The sequence below is a fragment of the Phaethon lepturus genome, unplaced genomic scaffold, assembly GCF_000687285.1.
Source record: "Phaethon lepturus isolate BGI_N335 unplaced genomic scaffold, ASM68728v1 scaffold15003, whole genome shotgun sequence".
Taxonomy (NCBI): domain Eukaryota; kingdom Metazoa; phylum Chordata; class Aves; order Phaethontiformes; family Phaethontidae; genus Phaethon; species Phaethon lepturus.
The window spans coordinates 87,437-106,842 of NW_010529878.1; the positions used below are offsets into that span (position 1 = coordinate 87,437).

The following is a 19,406-nucleotide window of genomic DNA, read 5'->3' on the forward strand; positions in this document are numbered from 1 at the left end:
ATGCTGACCCACGAGAGAACTAGAAGAGAGAGATTACTGATTTGGACGAATAAGCCAATCACTTGACATACCTTTTATTTCATACATGTAACTTCTTAAAATTTGAAATCATCCTAGATTTTTCTAAAACTATTTATTGGTAGACTAGGATGATATGAGCAGTGAAATACTAGGAAGAAGGTAAACCTTCAGCTAGGTTAAAAGCAAAAGACTTAGGAATCTCATGAAAAATATTCTTCTCTGCAAGCACATAACTGGTACATTTAAATTACAAAGGTACTTAGCAAAGGTTCTCTTCATACTCAGTGTAAGAAAGTAGGCACTTTCTAGAGGGCATGCAGTCCCAAAATCAAAATAAACTGCTATAGTATATCTATGCCTTTTCACTACCAGAGGAAAAACTGAGGGCAACTACACATGCCCTTGAGATGACTAAGTTACATGCTTGAAGTTAGGATAGATTTGATTAACCTAGTCCAGTGTCTCAACTATCACTCAATTAAAAAAAAAAAAAGTTTCAATGTAAGCATTCAAATTGTATGGTGCTTTTCTTAATCAAACATTAATTTTATGTATATGAGTTTTCTCATCAAGGAAATCCAACCTAATCATCAGAAGAACAGAAATCCAAAGATCCAAAAAAACAAAGAAAAAACAGAATCTGAAAGTCTCTGAAATCCTACCACCTTCCTGACAAACAACTCTGCTGGGCCAAAGGGTTATTACTCTTTAACAAGTATCTTTGAATGCTTCCCATCACCCACCTACGAAGCATTTAGGCGAAAAATTGTAACAGCAACAGGCAGGACCAATCTTTGTTACACTAAACAATACTTCTTGAATAAATTCCTTATTATGTCAGGAATGAACTTTCAACCCAAAGCAACTGGCTGAATCATGGCATTGAGTCAGTAAATAGCATTACTGTATGTCTAACCACTGCAAGTGGTGGTGTTTTAGTTTGAAGCATAAATGCTGCAAGGGTATGATAAATAGGAATAGCAAAACTGTCTTACAGACACATTAACTTCTTCCCAAGAAAATTATTTCGTTATTAGAAATGAAAAAATTTCTGTAACAGTCATAGCTATAATTATGCAATACAATATGCTAAATTACAATACATACTTAATTATTAATAGAATTTATTTTACAGACCAAATAGCCAAATACACATTTTTAAAAGAGCCACACAGCAAATGTGGAGGAAACTATAGGCAACAGTCATGGTAGACATTCTGCAGTCCAAGAACTGAGGCAACGTGAATATTAAGTACAAGCCTATAAATACCTTTACATCAAACATACAGTAATGTGTAAGAATTCCATGTTGTAGTCTAATTCATGAACCATTAATAATTTTTTCTTTAAAAGAAAGTTATATATACTGTATACAACCCAGTTAAAAGCAGTGTCTGTATTTCATTTTATTCTAGCAAACTAATATTACATGTCTCCATATAAGTGCAGAAAACAGGGTTCTTTATACTCCTTTGCTTCCTAAGAGATTTTGCATTGCATATGAAATTCTAATATTTTAGATGATACATATTAAGCACTACTTCTTGAAATGTGAGGCAATATACAAGAACTTGCAAACAACCTGCAAATGAAGCTATGATAGTCAATTTTTTTAAGCAACCCGTGCTAAATAACAAATTGTAATGTAAAAAATTTAATTTTTTTTAAAAAGTTAACTATGTAGAGAAATAATTTGGGAAAAAAAACAGAAGTAGGCCTTTTTTTCCCCATGTGCTGGCTAACAGTGAAAAAAGTATGTATGCTATTTCCTATTTTATCACACTGAAAAGCAAGCCACTGGATTTATGACTACTATTTTTTTTTTAAATAAAAGTACTTCAAAAGGTTAAATGTATGGCACCTGTTACACAGACATTACCTAGATCTCAGCAAGCAAAATGCAAATTAAATTTTATTTTTAAAAGTTAAGTGAACACTTTCCAGTTATTTAAGAGGTGATCATTTATTACAAAGTGTTGTGGATAAGAAAGAAGGAAGTACTAATTTTCCACTACTACTATTGTGCCTATAAAATGAGAAAGCAGTGATTTGATCAATTCTATTTATGATCCATAGCAGCAATAACATCATTAAAAATATTATGGAATAGATATAAATAACACTTAATTCTTAACATGTATAATGGTGCTACAAGTGACAAAAATTAATTTGTTTTTCCTTTAAATGCAGGGAGTATAAAGAACTTTACATTCTCTTTTTAATGTATGAATAAAATTTATTGCTCCCTTTTAATATATTTATAGAAACAAAATTCTTAATTGTTTCAACTAAAATAAATAAGGAAAAAGTCTGAGACAAGAAGATGATGACAAGCAAAATAGAGTTACCATAATCGCCAACTGTGAAGAAGGATGGGTCACACTACTTTTTTCTTAGCAAAACTATGTTATAGAACACTATAGCACAATGTACTAAAATTTCTTTGTCTTTTCTTTTTAAAAAATTCTTGCCCTTGATACCTTGCAGTAGGGCAGCTTGAACAGTTCATCGTCACTTCCAAACCCCTCTGGAGATCAGGCGATAAATTTCTTCGGCAATCAGAGACAGGACAAAGGGCTTTCTCGTGCTGTTTCCTTGTTTTCATGTTTGCTGGCTTAACATCATTGTGTACACGTACGACTTCAGTATATAACATCAGATGCGATGACGTTCAGAGCTGGCAAACAGAGAAACAGCATGAGAAAAGCCCTTTCCTGCATAATTTTCCCCATATATTGTAAAGCTTGTTTCCAAATTTCTACCACCTCTGTCACTGTATGGTTTGAGAAGTACCGGACTATTGCAATTCTAAGCAACCAACCATTTTTGATGTGTGTGTGTTTTCAGGTTTCTACACACAAGCAAAGATCTGCACACATCTATATACACATAGCAAAAATGCTGAAACAGAAGGAGCCCGTAAGTGGCTTCTATACATGTAATTCTAGGTTTGCTTTATCAGCTCAAAGCCCCAAGCACTTTTGCAAGATGATAGCTATCAGGATACTACCCTACCACCTAGAACATGTTCTACAGGGTTTTAGCGGGCTTCCATCAAGAACATAATTTCTAATAAAATATTTTTATTTGAAGAGTTATTTTGCACTGTTAATCTATATTTATCATCAATAGAGTTAGTGTCCTAAAAACTCACATAAATTAAGCCATTCAGATAAATTATTTCACAGGAAAGAAAGCACTATCAATACCACAGTCACCAAGACACTAGCCACTCACTGGTCAGGAAATTGCTATCAACTGCAGATTATTGAGTGCAATACCTTCTAGGAGAAAATAGGAAAAGAAAGAAGTGTGAAAATTAAACCACAGTTAAATGAGACTTCATTATTGTCAATGCTTTATAGTTACAGGTCATTTAAAAAAACGAAGTTGGATCACACGGAGAAAAGAGTAAACTTTTCAGTTATCCCACTGAAAAATGAAGGCAAAATGCACTTAATTCTGTGATTCTGTGATATATGGCAGCAGATCAGAACTACAAGCAAAATTAGCAGCCAAAAAATAAAGTGAAAAATAACAAGAATATTTAAAATCATAGTAATCAATTTTGAAATGGCTTTTAGGAAGTGCTTATACCAACAGCTATTTAGCTGATATTTAGATGAAAGTCGTCTTTGTCATTTACTCTCTGTCTGTCAATGCAAAGTACCAGTGTTATCTCTATACCCTTTTACATACCAGAGGCATACTGATGATCAGTACATCATCATCCTGTGTACTGATGATTGCAGTATACTAGATTAAACTCACAAGTCTTACTGTTATTAGACAAAACAATAAATCCTGCAACTAAAGATTTACGTATAAGGTGAGTTTGCAGAGCTCAGGAAGTTTTGTTCCTGAAAGTTTCAGGAACAGTGCAATATCCTTTCAATTCACATCCTAAGCACACTGTTCTCATAGTGAGTAGGAAGCTATAACATTTCATCACATTTCAAATTAGAATCAGAAAACTAAATATACCATAACTGTAAGCAGGTCTAAGCAGTCACTACTGAGATGCAGTCACTACTGAGACAGTAGGGGTCCAAAAAGGCAATGGATTTTAAATGAGCTCTACTTCCCACTCAGATTTCTACAAGGAATAAAATGTCTATCTCCAGTCAGTTTCCGATAAACAAGTTCAGCAGACACCACCATCATCTGAAATTTCTATTCAGAAGTATGGATATGTTCACAGATAATATAATCCTGGCAACTAAAACCAACTAACAAAGATGTGCATTAGTAAATATGAGAAAAATCAATCTGCACACCTGTTCTCTCCCCCAACAACTTCCCAAAGATGGTGTAGTGTACCAGCAGTGGTGCTACATTAATATACAGACCAGAGTCCACTGAGAGGCAGGGAGAACCACCAAAAAGTATGTAATCGTAGATCCAGAGCATGATTGCACCTTCCAGCTCTATCAGTGGAAGAGGTGGACTGAAACTGAACCAAGTCCTCCAGTGCTGCTTTCATGAACACTCATACTTCTTCACTAAGTCAGATAAAACTTGTTCTTAAGTTTAAAATGACAATACAAAAGGTCACATGAGCCTTCCTGACTGACTAAGTGTTTATTCTCAAAGATATCTACCATTCTTATAGTATGGATTATACTATTTTCAAACGAAAACAAGAATTTCTCAAGTAGCATTAATTAAAAGAAGGGGACAAGGAGGAGGATGCATGGGAAGTTCTAACAAACCTTTCTGGTAGTAGCTTCTTTGAACCAAGCTACGAGAGATAACATTGTACTCTATAATTATGCATGTTTTGAATAGACAGTTTGATACAAAGACAGGCATTTGAATTGTCTGAATGTTGTTTAAAGTACTTGAGTAAAGATTTCAGATTTTAAAATTGTGGTACATACTATATGAAGACTAGACTTGGAAGAACCTCTCCTTTCTTTTCATCGTTCCAACAGAAGTGCAAAAAAGAATTAGAAGATTTGTGTCAGTATGGAATACTTCACATAGTCTACTCTCACTCTGCACTCACTAAGGTAAATGTCAAAAGCAATTGAGCTTATACGAATTTTGCAGACAGATAAACTTCAAAGGTGCTGTATGTTCTTCTACCAAAGAAATGCATCTTTCTACGAGGCCCATAACTGCCAAAACAACAAAAATCTGATGACGCTGAAAGTCAGTTTGATTTTATTAGCCTCCAGATATACTAGTTTGAAAATTCTTATTAGGAATAAGAAGCCCCTTCACAATTTATCACTTGGTAAAACTTCTTTAAAAGGATTATCTCTACTACATCCCAAAAGAAAGCATGCTGTTCTGAAGCTCTACTGTCACCAGTATTTATTAATTCCTACTGTGTAACTTCAAAATAATATCTCTCTCCTTTGCCCTTTCTCACGTACAACAGAAGCATCATCTCTCTCTTACGGGAGATCACATTATGACCATACTTTTCCCCTCTTCAACTTCCTGTAGTTCATGATTCAATGTGTCCTCAGCTGCTTCAGAAGCCTCTGATTTCTTCTCCAGAAAAATTTCTGCTGTTGCATTGCTGTTATTTGCCCACATGACCACTGAAGAGATATTTTGGTTTTACAGTAGAAAAACCTTCCAATCTTCTCTTGCATGCTTTTTGAGTACAACTGTTAGAATGACTTTCAGTCATTTTATAGATCACTTGGACAAAATTAGCAGTAAAGCAAAGACAATTTCCGTTCATTAAAGACCTGAATCAATATCACTCAGACATACATAGAATTTAGAGCTTCCAAGGAAAACATGTATTTTTAGCTTTGACTATTATTTCAAATATCTGAGTAGACAGTCTTGCATGGACAAAACTAAGAACAGTGAGATGTGCAGCCTATTTATATCAGCACCCATTAGAAACCGAAGAGATATCTCCATAGTGAATGTGATCTTCTTTAGTCTCATTCAGAGTGCTTTTGGCTTGTAAAAGGGATGCATTACAGTAATTTTTAGTGATAAAATATTTTTTCTCACATTAGGCATTATTTTCATGTTTCAAACTAGCAGAAATCCCTTTTTAGCTGAACTTATTACCCTTCAATGCTCCAGGCTGTCTTACAGTTTTCGGAAAATTCAGAGAGTGCACAACATAAATGCATCATTAACCACAAATATCCCGTTAGTCTCCAAGGCTGGAGGATGGTGGGACAGCATGACATCTGCAGCACTGTGGCAGCAGCTTATTTTGGTTTCTTCACCATCTAACAGCGACAACTCTAAGTTAGTCTGTCCTGAGCCAACTTCTAGAGCCCCACAGGAGATAAAACTATACAGACTAGAATATACAAAACCAGTATAGGATTAAGACTAACTTTTAAAAGATCTGTTAATGTTTAAGAAATGCTTTGCTTGTTTTTACTTAGCATTAAATACGATTCTGCCTGTGTGATCATGGTCCAAAAGACTTAACTCTAATGATCTTTCTTGACCAATTTATGTAAATAAATGCATTTATGAAATTATTTGTATTTTATTTACATAAGTAATACAAATGTGAATTCACATGTTTAAAGGTAAATGTTGTTTTCAAATTAGTGTAAAACGCCATTGACAGTGAGTAGTTATACTTTCTCCAATGTGATCACTTTCATAGAGAAAAATAAACCTAAAAGAAGGATAACTGTAGAGTTAACAAAATCAGTGCAAATGGTAACATTCATCTCTTTTTGATATACTCAGTGCATCATACTGATTTCAGGTACAACTACAGGAAGGTAAACTAATATCAGGTAACAAGTATTTAAAAAAAAAAAAAGAAAAAAAAAGGAAAAAAAAAAGAAAAACAGTTCTATTCTGCTCTCCCAAACAATTAGCACCTGTCATTGACCTTTAAGGTACAGGTAAAAGCAAATGCTCTTTTCCCCAACCAACTTTTGCAGAACAGAACTGCTTTTCACTCTATTTTAAAAGCCCCTTCTGATGGAAGAACTATGTTAGTAAAAACCTAGAGAGTCATGAGTTTGCTTTCTTTGTTAGCAGCATTACTGCATGACAACATGTATTTGAGCAGACAATGGAAGAACCTTTTCAGCTCAGAGGAACTGTAGCAGACCTCAATTGAAAAATCACTTAGATCAGGCCTACAGAAATGCTGAAAACAGCACCACCCTCCTCAGAGTTATGAGAGTTCAAACAGATGAACAAATTAGCAAGAAGCTTTTCTAATGTGTAATTTAAATTAACACATTGAAATATCCTTAGTAGAAAATACTCAACTCTCAAAAAGTTATATAATTTTCTTTATTGTCATGTCTTAGAAATAATAAATTCTTTTTTTTCCCTTGAATGTTTTCTGTTAATGCATCTCAGAAAAAGATGGAAGTTTATATTATAAAGTGCAGTGATATGGACTACCGCACAGATTTGTGTTGGTAAGGGGAATAAAACAGAATAAAACAAACAACCCATACTGCAATTTTCAAAAATATGATGACTACTTTGAATGAGGAGCTTCTTTTAGGCACATTTTGTTATCACCATAGTGGTAATAAAACAAAGTCCACAGAAAAAATTCAAAACCTCAGCTGGAGCAAAAAGTCTAACAGACTTACTCATGCTGAGGATCTGTTCCTGAGCAATATATTATATTATTTATTGAATATAATAAGAAATATAGTATCAATAATATAATAAACTCTGCTGAAATATTTGTTTCTTTAATGATTGTTTCCTTGACCACTTAAAGCTTAACTAGAAAACTATTTTCATTGCAAACTTTGTCGTATTTGTGAAGAAAGAGAAGTAAACAATCATCAAAGCCTTATTATTAATGAAATTTTCCAGAATATGGATAGACATTAGATTCAATTTCCAGTGAATTTGAATTCCAGTGAATTCCAGAAAGAATTCTGTAGGGTCTTGAAGAATAAAAGATACTTTGGCTCTCGTTTTATTTTTAATTTTAAGCTGAGGATTCTTTAGACATTTCCTTTGCTGTGCTGAATTTCTGAGAAGCGAAGGTTTATCAGGCACAGCAGCAAATATGTGAGAGCAATTATACTAATGCTTGTAATTTTTCCCTAACTTTGCCTGTTGACTGTGTCATTCCACCAGATTTAAGTAGTCTGGTATGGTTCTAGTCTGAAAATGGCACTGAAACTCAGAGGGAAATCCTTGCCTGCTTTTGAGAGACCTGGATGTAAAGCTATGCCCAAATGAAGGTTGCAATTCCAGACTCCATTAATATTAAGAACCACTCATCAGATCCTGTAAAGCTTTATTGCTTTCCACCTGGCCCAGATTACTTCAATTCTTGAGCATACGATACTACAGAGGACCGTACCATAACCCCTCCCTGCCTTACAGAGCCACAGCAGGTACCGCGGTGAAGCGGGAAGTGCCATACTGCCATCTGCAGTCAGCAACACCCGCCAATGCAAGAATTCAATTTCCTTACAGCCAACAGTCACGTTATTTTCATTTTCTCCCTTAACGCTGATGAATCTCAAATTGTGTACTTTTCAATGCCTCGATCAAACATGACCTTCCAAAATTTTAATCCTTGCAGAAAAAGGTATTCTACAGTGCTTAGAGCTAGAGTTATGAGAATGGCAAAGTAAGAAGGGAAGGAGAAAGAGAGCACCTTAAAATTTCCATTACCTGTCTGGTGTGTATGGGGCCTGGGGTCTTGAAGCCTCCTTGACAGCTGCATTCAGAAACACTGTAAGGGTCCGAGCTGCTTGATGAGCATTTGGAGAGCGAGTCACAGCCCACCACAAAGGTGTTATCTAGAGGCAGTTCCTGAATGACGTGGTGCTTCTTGGGGGGTACAGGAGTCTCAGGTTTAATTTGAAAGGTAGGCTGCGGAGAAGCAGACTTGTAGTGCTTTGCTAAGTCTGGGCTATCGGGCTTAAATGTGGTTGGTGTGGTGGCCCAGTTATATTTTCCCATAGTCTGTTCTTCTAGCTCTACAGGAATGTCTAAAGTGCCATTTATGTGCTCATGGCCAGGATCATCAGGCTTAGATTCTTCAATAGTCACAAAGTTGAGGAGGAGACTTTTTGGAGAGCGCTTCTTCTTCTTCTTCTTTTTCTTGATCTGCCTATTCTCTTGGTTTGGGGAAACCCATTCACCACTCTGCTTGTTTTTTTGGACAACCTTGTGCCTAGGTGTCTGGCGGCACCGTACTAAAGCAGTAACAAAAATTACCAGAATAACTGTCATAGTGCCTGCAATAATGGCAATGATGATCTTGACATAATCATTGGTTTGTGGGGTTATCTCACCATCCCCAACATTCTGTCCAACTGGAGTTTCCATATTCCTGCGCACTAGCTCTTGTACGTAGGAACTGTTGGTGACTGTCTCATTCACAAACAAATGCACAAGAGCTATGGTATAAAGGGACTCCGGCTGTCCTAGGTCATTGACTTTTATCACCAGTCTGTGCAAACCATGATCTGACGTAATTACCTTCTCTTTCAAAGTAATATTGCCTGTTAATTGGTCAATTGTAAACAAGCCCCTTGAGTTCCCACCTATGATGCTATAGCGGAGCTCTGCATTCATTCCTGTGTCATTATCAACTGCAAAGACTTTAGTAACTACAGACCCTGGACTGGCTGATGTTGGAACCAACTCATACGAATAATTAGATGAAGGAATAACAAAAACAGGCCTGTTGTCATTTACATCAACAACATTGATGGTCACTTTGGCAGTTGAGGAACGCTGCAGTCTTCCTCCATCCACAGCTTTCACCTGGAAAGTATATGACCCTTGGTGTTCCCTATCAAAGGTAATATTAGGTCTTATTACACCAGTAAGCGGGTCTATAATGAAATTATCTCTACCATTTAATATAGAGAGAGTGACCGCAGCATTCTCTCCAGAGTCAGCATCTGTAACTGTGATAAGCCCCACTGTGCCATACATGGGTAAGTTTTCTGGCACATAGAAATTATATTCATTATGTGTGAAAGCAGGGCTGTTATCGTTCTGGTCCAGGACCGACACTGTCACGGTAGCATTGGTCTGCAAGGGTGGCATCCCATTATCCTTAGCCAGCACAGTGAAGGAATACCTGTCTTGCTTTTCTCTGTCCAGCTTTCTCACTGCTGTCAGAATGCCTGTACGGCGGTCAAGGTTGAAAATAGGGGGTGCATCAGAACCCAGGATATAGCTGATCTCAGCATTGCGCCCACTGTCAGCATCCGTAGCACTTATCTTGGTTAGCTGAGTACCCGGAGCATTGTTTTCAGGGATGGAAAGACCTATGATAGGCTGTGTAAAAACTGGGGCATTGTCATTTTCATCTTTAATTTTGATCAGGAGCATTGCAGACTGGTTTAGGGGAGGTTTCCCTGAATCTGAAGCCACTATTTTAATGGCGTATTCCCGTGTGGCTTCATAATCTAGAAATGTGGCTGTCTCCAGGAGAAACTGATTATCAAACACTGGCTTTAGCCTAAAAGGGACATCATGGTCTGTAAAACAAGTAACTTTTCCATTCAGATCAGCATCTTTGTCCATTACAGTTATCAATGCAATTTTTGTATTAAGGGGAGCCTTCTCAGACAAAAGCACTGTCCCATTCACTGGATTGATGATGTATCTTGTGTCTATTGATGGGACATTGTCATTAATATCTGTGACATTAATAGTCACTGTTGCTCTTGATGGAGTTGAACTGCCATCACTTGCCAAAACAGTTAATTTGTGTACAGGAGATTCTTCCCTGTCCAGTGGTTCTCTTATAGTGATGAGGCCAGTGGTGTTATCAATGGCAAACAACCTTTTGGCCAAACTAGAGATCTGATTGCTAAAATAGAAGTGGATTTGTGCATTTGAGCCCAGGTCTGCATCAGTGGCGTGGAGCTGAGAAACAGAGGTGCCCACTGGAGCATTTTCTGGAACACTAACTTCAATGTCGTTCTCTTTGAAGACTGGGCGATTATCGTTCACATCAGTCACTGTGACTTGCAGGATGGCAGTGCTAGATCTTGGAGGGCTTCCACCATCTTCAACTTTAATTTTCATCACATAGGTATCTTTCTGCTCCCTATCCAGGATCTGTTGGACAATCAGTTGAGGCCACTTATCTCCCTCAGGTGTCTCAATTATATCAAGACCAAATACATTTTGACCCTACAAGACACAGAAAGAACATACTTGAGCATGACAGTGTATTTAAATAGAGAAACATCTCATTATCTTTCTGAAATTGTCATGGATTATATATATTTTTTATATATACACTGTATACAGGAACATACATTTATATATTTACCTTTATTTTGCAATACCTGATTTTGCTTTAAGCTCTGGGGCCCTAAGAAAGCTTCAGAGCAAACATGGGAAGAAACGAGTACCTTAGGAAAAAAAAAAAAAAAGGCAGGGGGGCTTGGAGGGGGTGGTGGTGTGTTTTGGTCTTTTAACCACTTTCTCTATTTATAAAGAAAAGTTATTAATTCCTGGACAGATGTAATTTGCTTTCTCTATTATATGAGTAAGTGTGGAAAAGAGGAATGAAGCCAAAGTTCAGCCACATCCAATGGCAAGACAGTATGCATACACCAGAAGACCTAAACCAGTATTCAGTTTCGAGGAAAACAAGGAAGATTCTTTTTTGCTTGAAACTTTTTTGAAAGTTTCTCTGCTCATGGAACAACTCTGGGCATGATTTGAAAACATAAGCATAACCAACACCATCATTGAAAAGGGGTGTACTACAGGCATTTGATGGATGCTACAGACAAAATGAAGTTGTAACAGTTTATTAGAAATATATTTAAAAACTCATTAAAACTATTCCTTTCTTCATCACTATATATTTTATATTTGTAGTGAAAGTTACAATGCCAGTGAGAAAAGAAGATCCATTTTCATTTCAAAAAATACCACAAAAAAACTGAGAGATCAATTTGAAAGGAATTAATTTTTTCATGGGGTTGTTGAACACCTAACACCCCTGGAATTGTGAAGAAATGCTACATATATTGCACAAACATAGCTTCTTTTAAAACAGTAGTGTTGACTAATTAATCTGCTAAAATAAAGATTGGAATCTAGAACTAGATTCTCTCTTCTGCCATCTCTTCAGACAAGCAGGGATTAAGAATATCACAATTATCCTTTTCTCATATCTCTCACTCTTCAGAAGAAGAAAGGATGTAAAGGCAGTTTACTTCCATAAGGGCAAAGCTAGAACACAGATCACTAAAGTCGAATGTATAGGATGACCAAAAAAAGAAGGCATCAATGAAGATGCTGACTAATTAGGATTTTCTTTTTATGCGTCATACTTGTAACAATGAACTACTGTGTTCAGCCTCTGTTTATTGTGCACCTTTACCCATGTGTGTGTTCTAAACTGATCTAAGACACTTCAGACCAAAGGGAAAGAAAATGTTCCCAGAGGTCAAAGTTCCTTATTTCTCATTACTTGTAGAAGATTTATATTCCCTGTATCTAGCTACCCACAATTAAGTGAATACATTTATAGGCCTGATTCTCTGTAAGCTTTCACTGATTTTCTTTCTCAAAGACAGAAATTGATCCTACATTAATAATGATTTATTTCATGGAAAAGAACTATTCATCCACATTTCAAAAATTACTGTGCCACTTGCATAGTATTTGTGACAACATTAAGCTGCAACTAGAGACAGTCTAAAGTGAAATGGAACAAATTTTGAAACAATAAAACAAATACAGCTTTGGCTTCTTTAGTAGAAGGTATGTGAAAATATAAGCCTTGCAAATAATTTCTAAACCAAAATATACATTTTTAACCAATTAGGTTAGATTTTAGAATGGTAATTTTCTGCTGATCTCAAGGCGGTGGAGTGCGAGCTTCTTCATCTTCAATCTGGCTAGCAGTTATTTACAATAAATTTCTTAATTACTGAGAAATGATGAATTATATATTCTATATTTTAACATAGACTTCCAGAAAAGAAAGTAACAGAAGCTAGAGGGGAAAAACAAAAAACAAACCTGTCAGCTATCTTTTACTTTTTTATTTGTACACAAGTTGACAGATGGGCACTGACTATTCTGTCATTAGATCCCACAACTACAACAAACACTTTATATAGACTTTGAATACATGCAGCTATACATATGCATACCCATTTCTGCTTTTCTTTAACTATCAAGTATGAGGAAAATATCTTTCATTATCGCATATGAGTTTAATATAAAACACAGAACTTCAGACCCCCATCACTAGCAGTCAACTACTGGAAAAACAGAAAAGAAATGCAAAGTTCTCTTCAAAGTTAGTAATTAACATTTGAGAAACTATCTATGGAAAAATATTATCCAAGAGTATTTCTTGCTATTTGCTACAGGTTTATACATCTTTTTAAACAACAACAACAAAAAAAGAATTCTATAAAATTGTACTTTCTCCTAATTCAAGGAAGCCTGTTTCATGTTCTTTAAGAGATGTTAGGTGTGACATTGTGCTGTATTTTAACAAATGCATTTTCTAAGAACAGACAGTTCTCCCATTATAAACGCTTGAAAAAAAGATGAAACAGTCAGGAATCATATTTTTAAGATTATAAATATCTAATTCTCTCCCTACGAGCAAAATCCTGAGAGAAACATGAAGAAAAACCTTCAGGATTAAATTCTTGTGGTTCTCTTCCTGATGTTGAAGTAAATGGCTCTATCATCATTAAAACCTCAGTGAAGTGGAAATTTCCATTAGGGTCAGATTGTTATTTTGACTGAACTGTACCTCAGTCACCACATTATCCCAGTGATCTGAAGGTTTCGTTCACACTAGGAAGGATATGAGTCCATAGTAAAAGCGCAACAGATAATTAACATTTATATAGTACCTTTCGCCATTAAGATGACTGACTTAAAAAAATACCTGCTATACTACCATCTTCACTACAGAGGGATCGCAGTGAGAAATAAAAAAAAAGGTTGACTTTTTAAAACTCAAAAGACAGTTTAAGCAATGTAACCCAGCTATTTGAGGCAAAACAAGGTTATGCCCATCTCAGAGACAGGATTAGCTTTAAGAGGCTCTGGCCCTGATCACAGGATTCTTTATCAGGGCAATAAGCAACTCTTGTTACCTTATTCAATTTTCATAACATCCTTTTCAGTTGGTTCATGCACACAGTAGTCTCTGAAATAATAAAATTGGTATTCTTGTTGAACACTCCCTATCGTATATTTACCTGATCGTTTGTAATGGATCCAAATGTCCTTTTCGGAGCTGTTTTGGGCTGTCATGTAAATAAAAAATTAGAGAGGTTTTAAAAAATTGTAACATTTAGGTAGATTAATAAATACATAAACAAAAGACACATAGACACTTGAAGTGATAAGCTAGAAAAGCTTCCAGTATTATGGACAGGACTGCATGTGACGAAAAGCACCTAAAGTCTACACATAACTTGCCTCTAGACATATATATTGCAGTATCACAGTATCTTGTCACAGTATTTTATTAAATCCTTGGGGTATTGACTACCTGGACATTGTAATGAATGTTCTTTCAGGCCACAAATTGTAACATGGGCTTCATTGTTAAGAGGCATGGGAAAAAAGACCAGGTTCTGGCTAATACTGATAACAGTGGCATGGACTGTTTTGTCCAAAACATCTCATGAACTTACACTTGCAGACCAGTGAGTTGATAGAATGTAGTAATTTCTCAAAGAAATAGGGAAGAGAAAGAATGTTGTGCTAAATAACCATATAAAAATGACTGCTTGAGATACATAGTACTCTGAAATTACAACTTTCTGTTAGTGATTATTTCTTAAAACATTACAAATTATATAATTTGTATATGTATACAATTATATAATTGTATATGGTAACTCAACACCATCCTTAATCTTCATTCAAGAAGAGTATTCTGAACATTTAGAGAAAGACACAGGAATAAAGACAGCTCACTGTTTTCTGTCTACAACTTCAACCTATATATTTTATTAATACTTATCTTCATGCACTGTCAATTACAAACATTACAGGATGTATGCCTTTTGTTCAACGGAATGTTAAATAAAAGTCAAGGCCTAGACAACATGCATATAATGAACTTTTACTAATGTTCTCCGGTAACTCATCTCAATGGATATTGGCAACAAGCCAGAAGTGCACACCTATTAATTACATGTCAACAATCCTCTTGAAATCAGCTAGTTTAATTATTTCTAAAAATCTTACTATGGCCAAAACCTAAAATAAGCAGATTTAGAGTGACTAAATTCTAGCAGGCTAAATACAGCAATACTAAGAAATAAAATGAACACAATGTTAAGACAAATAAATTAAAAAAAAAATCAGCTTCCATTAGGAAGCAATTCAGTAATTCATTAAAGTTATTACTTAATAATAAAACCTTTGGCTGAAATTCAGTCTTGTGTCCAAAAGGACCCTAAAATCTTTCCAGAAAGTCCAGAAGATAATGCATCTGTTTCCTAATTGCTAGTTATTTCAGACATGGCAACACAGGAAACCTTTGCAGGTCTCCCACAAAATTACAAGATAGGTCCCAGCCACTGTCTCCTTGTCTGTTTTTGACAAGGCATATGGAACTGCTCTATTCTCTTTCCTAGCATATCACTACAGCTGTATAGTAGCACAATTTCAATTCCTAACACAGAAAACTGGACAACAGTTATACAGTGGACAGCATTTTTAATAAGAGCTGAAAATTCAAGTTGCATCTTTCTTTCCATGATGATACTTTGAATGTGAAAATGTGAATTCCCAAAGCCAAGCTAAAGCCTTAAGCAGAAAATATTCTACACAATAGGCAATAATGTATGTAAATTTCTGTAAGAGGCACATGTTAGTACACTCAGGTCTGTAATATCGTGAGTGTTGTAGCTCTAATAACGGTCCCTTGTCTTCTATTACTTACACAGTGTGCAATTAATGTGTTCATGCATTCTAGAAGATTAAAATTTGTTGGACAGCTGTCCTGCTTAAAGACTGCAGTCACCCTCACCACATCGCACGGCTTACAACCTAAATTTACTTGAAATACGTGTTATTAATCCAGTTACTTTATGAACTGAGTGACAGTACCTCAAAAGATAAAATTACAAGGTAAGAAGGTTTTATTATAAAGCAAAACTCAGCAGATGCAAAGTTGCTTACATATTTCAAATACTAACTCTTTGTCAATACAGCTACAGACTTTTAATTTGTAGGTCAAGATTCCTATGAGTTTTGTTAATTTCACAGTTTTCTGTTAGTCTCACACAGTTTCACATTGGTTTCCTTTGAAGCAAGCCAAAGCTCAGCTCTGAATAAACTGAACTTACAGGTTCAAATCCATAGTAAAAGGAGGACTTGGAAGCTTCCAATCATGCATGAACCTGAAGTGAATTCTGTGCATTCAGAATCCTAATTAGCTCCATTCCTACATAAAAGTTAAGGACATCATTTATTAGTAATATCTATATAATAACATTCTATTTTTCCACCTCCAATTATAAAAGAGCTTCTACAAATATAAAGCACTGTCAAAGATTTCCTCTCCATATATACAACCACACAGAAAACTTCACTCATCCTATGAAGCAGACAAAGCAAAATGCTATAGTCAGGGTCAATAGAACATAAGAATAATAATGAACAGTTCCATGCTGGAAAAGAACAGTAAAAAGTATAATATGGAATGAAGAACCAGAAAATCAATGCATTTAATACTGATTTTCTGAAGGAAAAAAGGCTAGGAAGTATGCCTAAACACAAAATTACTTCCTTGGAAATCTGAATTTAATGTTACTGCAAAAAGACTGCAACGGTTCTAACATCATCACTTGAGCCTCCTTAATCCTTTCAGATTATTTGTTCCTTTCTGCAAAGAGTTCCTTTCAATCTCATCATATTCAGAACATTGTCAACTTTATCTAAGACAGCTAGATATAGATAGATAATTTTTTCTAAAATGGAGTATTTTCGCATCTTCCTCAATTCTTGGCATCCAATTCCCAGAACATGTTCGTTAGATCATGTTCACCTTCATGAAGTAGAAACTATTAGAGATGTGAATACTGCATATCTATATGCAATATATTTACTTATTAATATTTTTGCTTCCTTAATTCCTCCAGTCTACACTTAAAGCAAGCCTGAACCTCTGTACTAAAATGTGTTAATGTTTTAACCTACTACTTTTACAAGGGTGAGAACACGGAGAGCTGTAAAGTAGCAATACACTCACTTAACTGCCCTCTGCTGAAATCATGCCGTAATAATGTTTTCAACTCCGCAACAGGTTTCAAGAGTAATTCTCTTCCCATACCATATCCTTGGGTCTGTGAAATGCTGTTTCAACTTTTTTTTCCCCCCTTTTTCTCCACACACCTCCCCCCCCAATCAATCTTCTTTTTTGAACCATGGCTTACAACTTTTAAAAAATGAAACCAAAACTCAAACCAAAACAAAATCCAGAAACTTTATGATATAAAATTACCAAGATAATTGCTTACAAAAAAGTGGCAGCAGGAACTGGGCTGTCACTTGAATAGTTTCGCACAGTGTACTGCAGAGATATATATTTCAGCAAAATACACAACTGCACCACAAAACTTTAAGGAATTTATCTTCACAATACTCCTGCTATATAAACAGTTGTACAACTATCTAAAGATGGGAAACTGAAGTACAGAGACACTTTGTCTGTTGTCCAAGGTTTGTAGTTCATTTGAAAGACCCAGCCGCTTCTGAATTACCAATCAGGCTGCAAGCAGGACAATGTTTTAAACTAAATTTTAGATCTTTACACCATAAACAAAAGTTCTTTCATTTAGAGATACTCTTCTCAAAAGAAGAAATGTCCATAGCTGCAGGTAAGGCAATTGGGGAAGTAACCTCCCTCTTAATCTCCTCCTTATAGTTCAGAAATATTCAGAGACATCCTACTGAACAGGAAACTACATTTTCAACACACCTGAGAGTGTTCAGATTAAGGTATTAAATATGTTTGAGCTTCGCTCTGAATTCCCATGTTTCCACAGCTAGATAAAGCTCCAGATACCCAACTTGTACTTCAGTATATTCTCTGTTTGGAATGACACTACAGACATATAATGAAGACAAAAATTAGGTTTTTTATTAGGCAACAATATATTCAACACGTGAATTTTTGTATTTGCATTATATACATGTGACAGTTACATATTTGCTCAATTTCCTAGTTGAGAACAGCAACGGGAACAGAACAAAGTACCTCTAAGAAAGAGAAATAAATGAGTATATTGTTTAGTGATGTAATTCTCTAACACATCACTCTGTTTTTGGAGGTAACAGCTAACAGTTCTGTATTGCTGTGCAGAACATCTCCTAAATCACAACTTCATTTTGCATGGACAGCAAAACAAGGTATCTTAGGCTCCTAATCGCACGTTTTAGAGCTCTCAGATGAATGCTGACTGGGTGTTGGAAGAGTGTGAACCTGTAATGCCCTCCTATTCACTACCTGCTCTATAACCAGATCACTACTTGCAGGCAGAAAGAGATTAAAAGTGACTGCCACTTGTATGTAAGAAAATAGAAACAACTGAGATGTTTCTGAAAATTCCTTTACCCTAAAGCAGAAATAAAATAGCCAGAAACTTTTGTCAGGATTTGTTAGATGAGTACAAGTATTTGCAAACCAACGTTCATTAAATTAATGTATTGTTATTACCTCATTTCCTCCTATACACACACAAAACCCTCAAAGGTGCATGATTCCTTTAATACATGGCATCTGCATTAAGACAAATCCATATCCTAACCTCTGATACTGTACTTTTTCCAATAAGTTATTCAGCAAGATTATCGTATTTGATCTGAGGCCCTTTTAAACTAAAGTTCAGCTGTGAGCAAAACCATTGTATCTTCCTTTTAGGTTTGCATTTTCAGGAAAAAATCTTGACAAAATTTTCATCTAAATGGCATGAGTATCTCACACGCACCGCCCGGCCTTTTCAGGGACCGTAGCATCCCAAAACACAAAGAGAATAAACGAGTAAGATAACGTTCTCTAGATTTACATCACAAGGACATTCTTTCACATGCAATGTGAAATATGCATTTATGACTGCATTCTGAACTTTGACATTAAAAAAACATACAGTCTTAATGCAGAAAATTCACAATCTGTGTGAGCAAAAATATAACAGAATGAGAAAAAAGCCAATAATATAGAGTTTACTACTTTCATTTTGAGCAGACTTCCCCAGCCTTCACAAACAGGGTTTAAGAATAGTAGGCCTGTTGCAAATACTGCTGAAATGAACATGACAGTAAGCCTTTCTCAAGACTTCCACTCTTTGCACGGTTTTGTAAAACTCAAAGGAAGAGAAAGTTTGTGTGGGACATTTAACTACCACGGGATCTTTTTTGCTTTGGAAAGAAATGAAGCTATGCTTTTCTAAATAATGAAAACTTATCCTTTTGCA

General features: G+C 35.6%; 1 protein-coding gene across 1 annotated transcript in view; it reads right to left on the reverse strand.

The window, feature by feature from the left end:
• Positions 1-1,995: 1,995 nt before the first annotated feature.
• LOC104618477 (protocadherin-11 X-linked-like) overlaps positions 1,996-19,406 on the reverse strand; it is a 35,419-nt gene continuing 18,008 nt past the window's right edge. Inside the window, exons 2-3 of the mRNA XM_010284081.1 lie at positions 8,629-11,115; positions 1,996-2,698 (exon numbers count right to left, since the gene is read on the reverse strand). Of these exons, the coding sequence (XP_010282383.1) occupies positions 2,693-2,698; positions 8,629-11,115 (2,493 nt within the window). The 3' untranslated portion in view covers positions 1,996-2,692. The remainder of the gene's footprint in view (positions 2,699-8,628; positions 11,116-19,406) is intronic.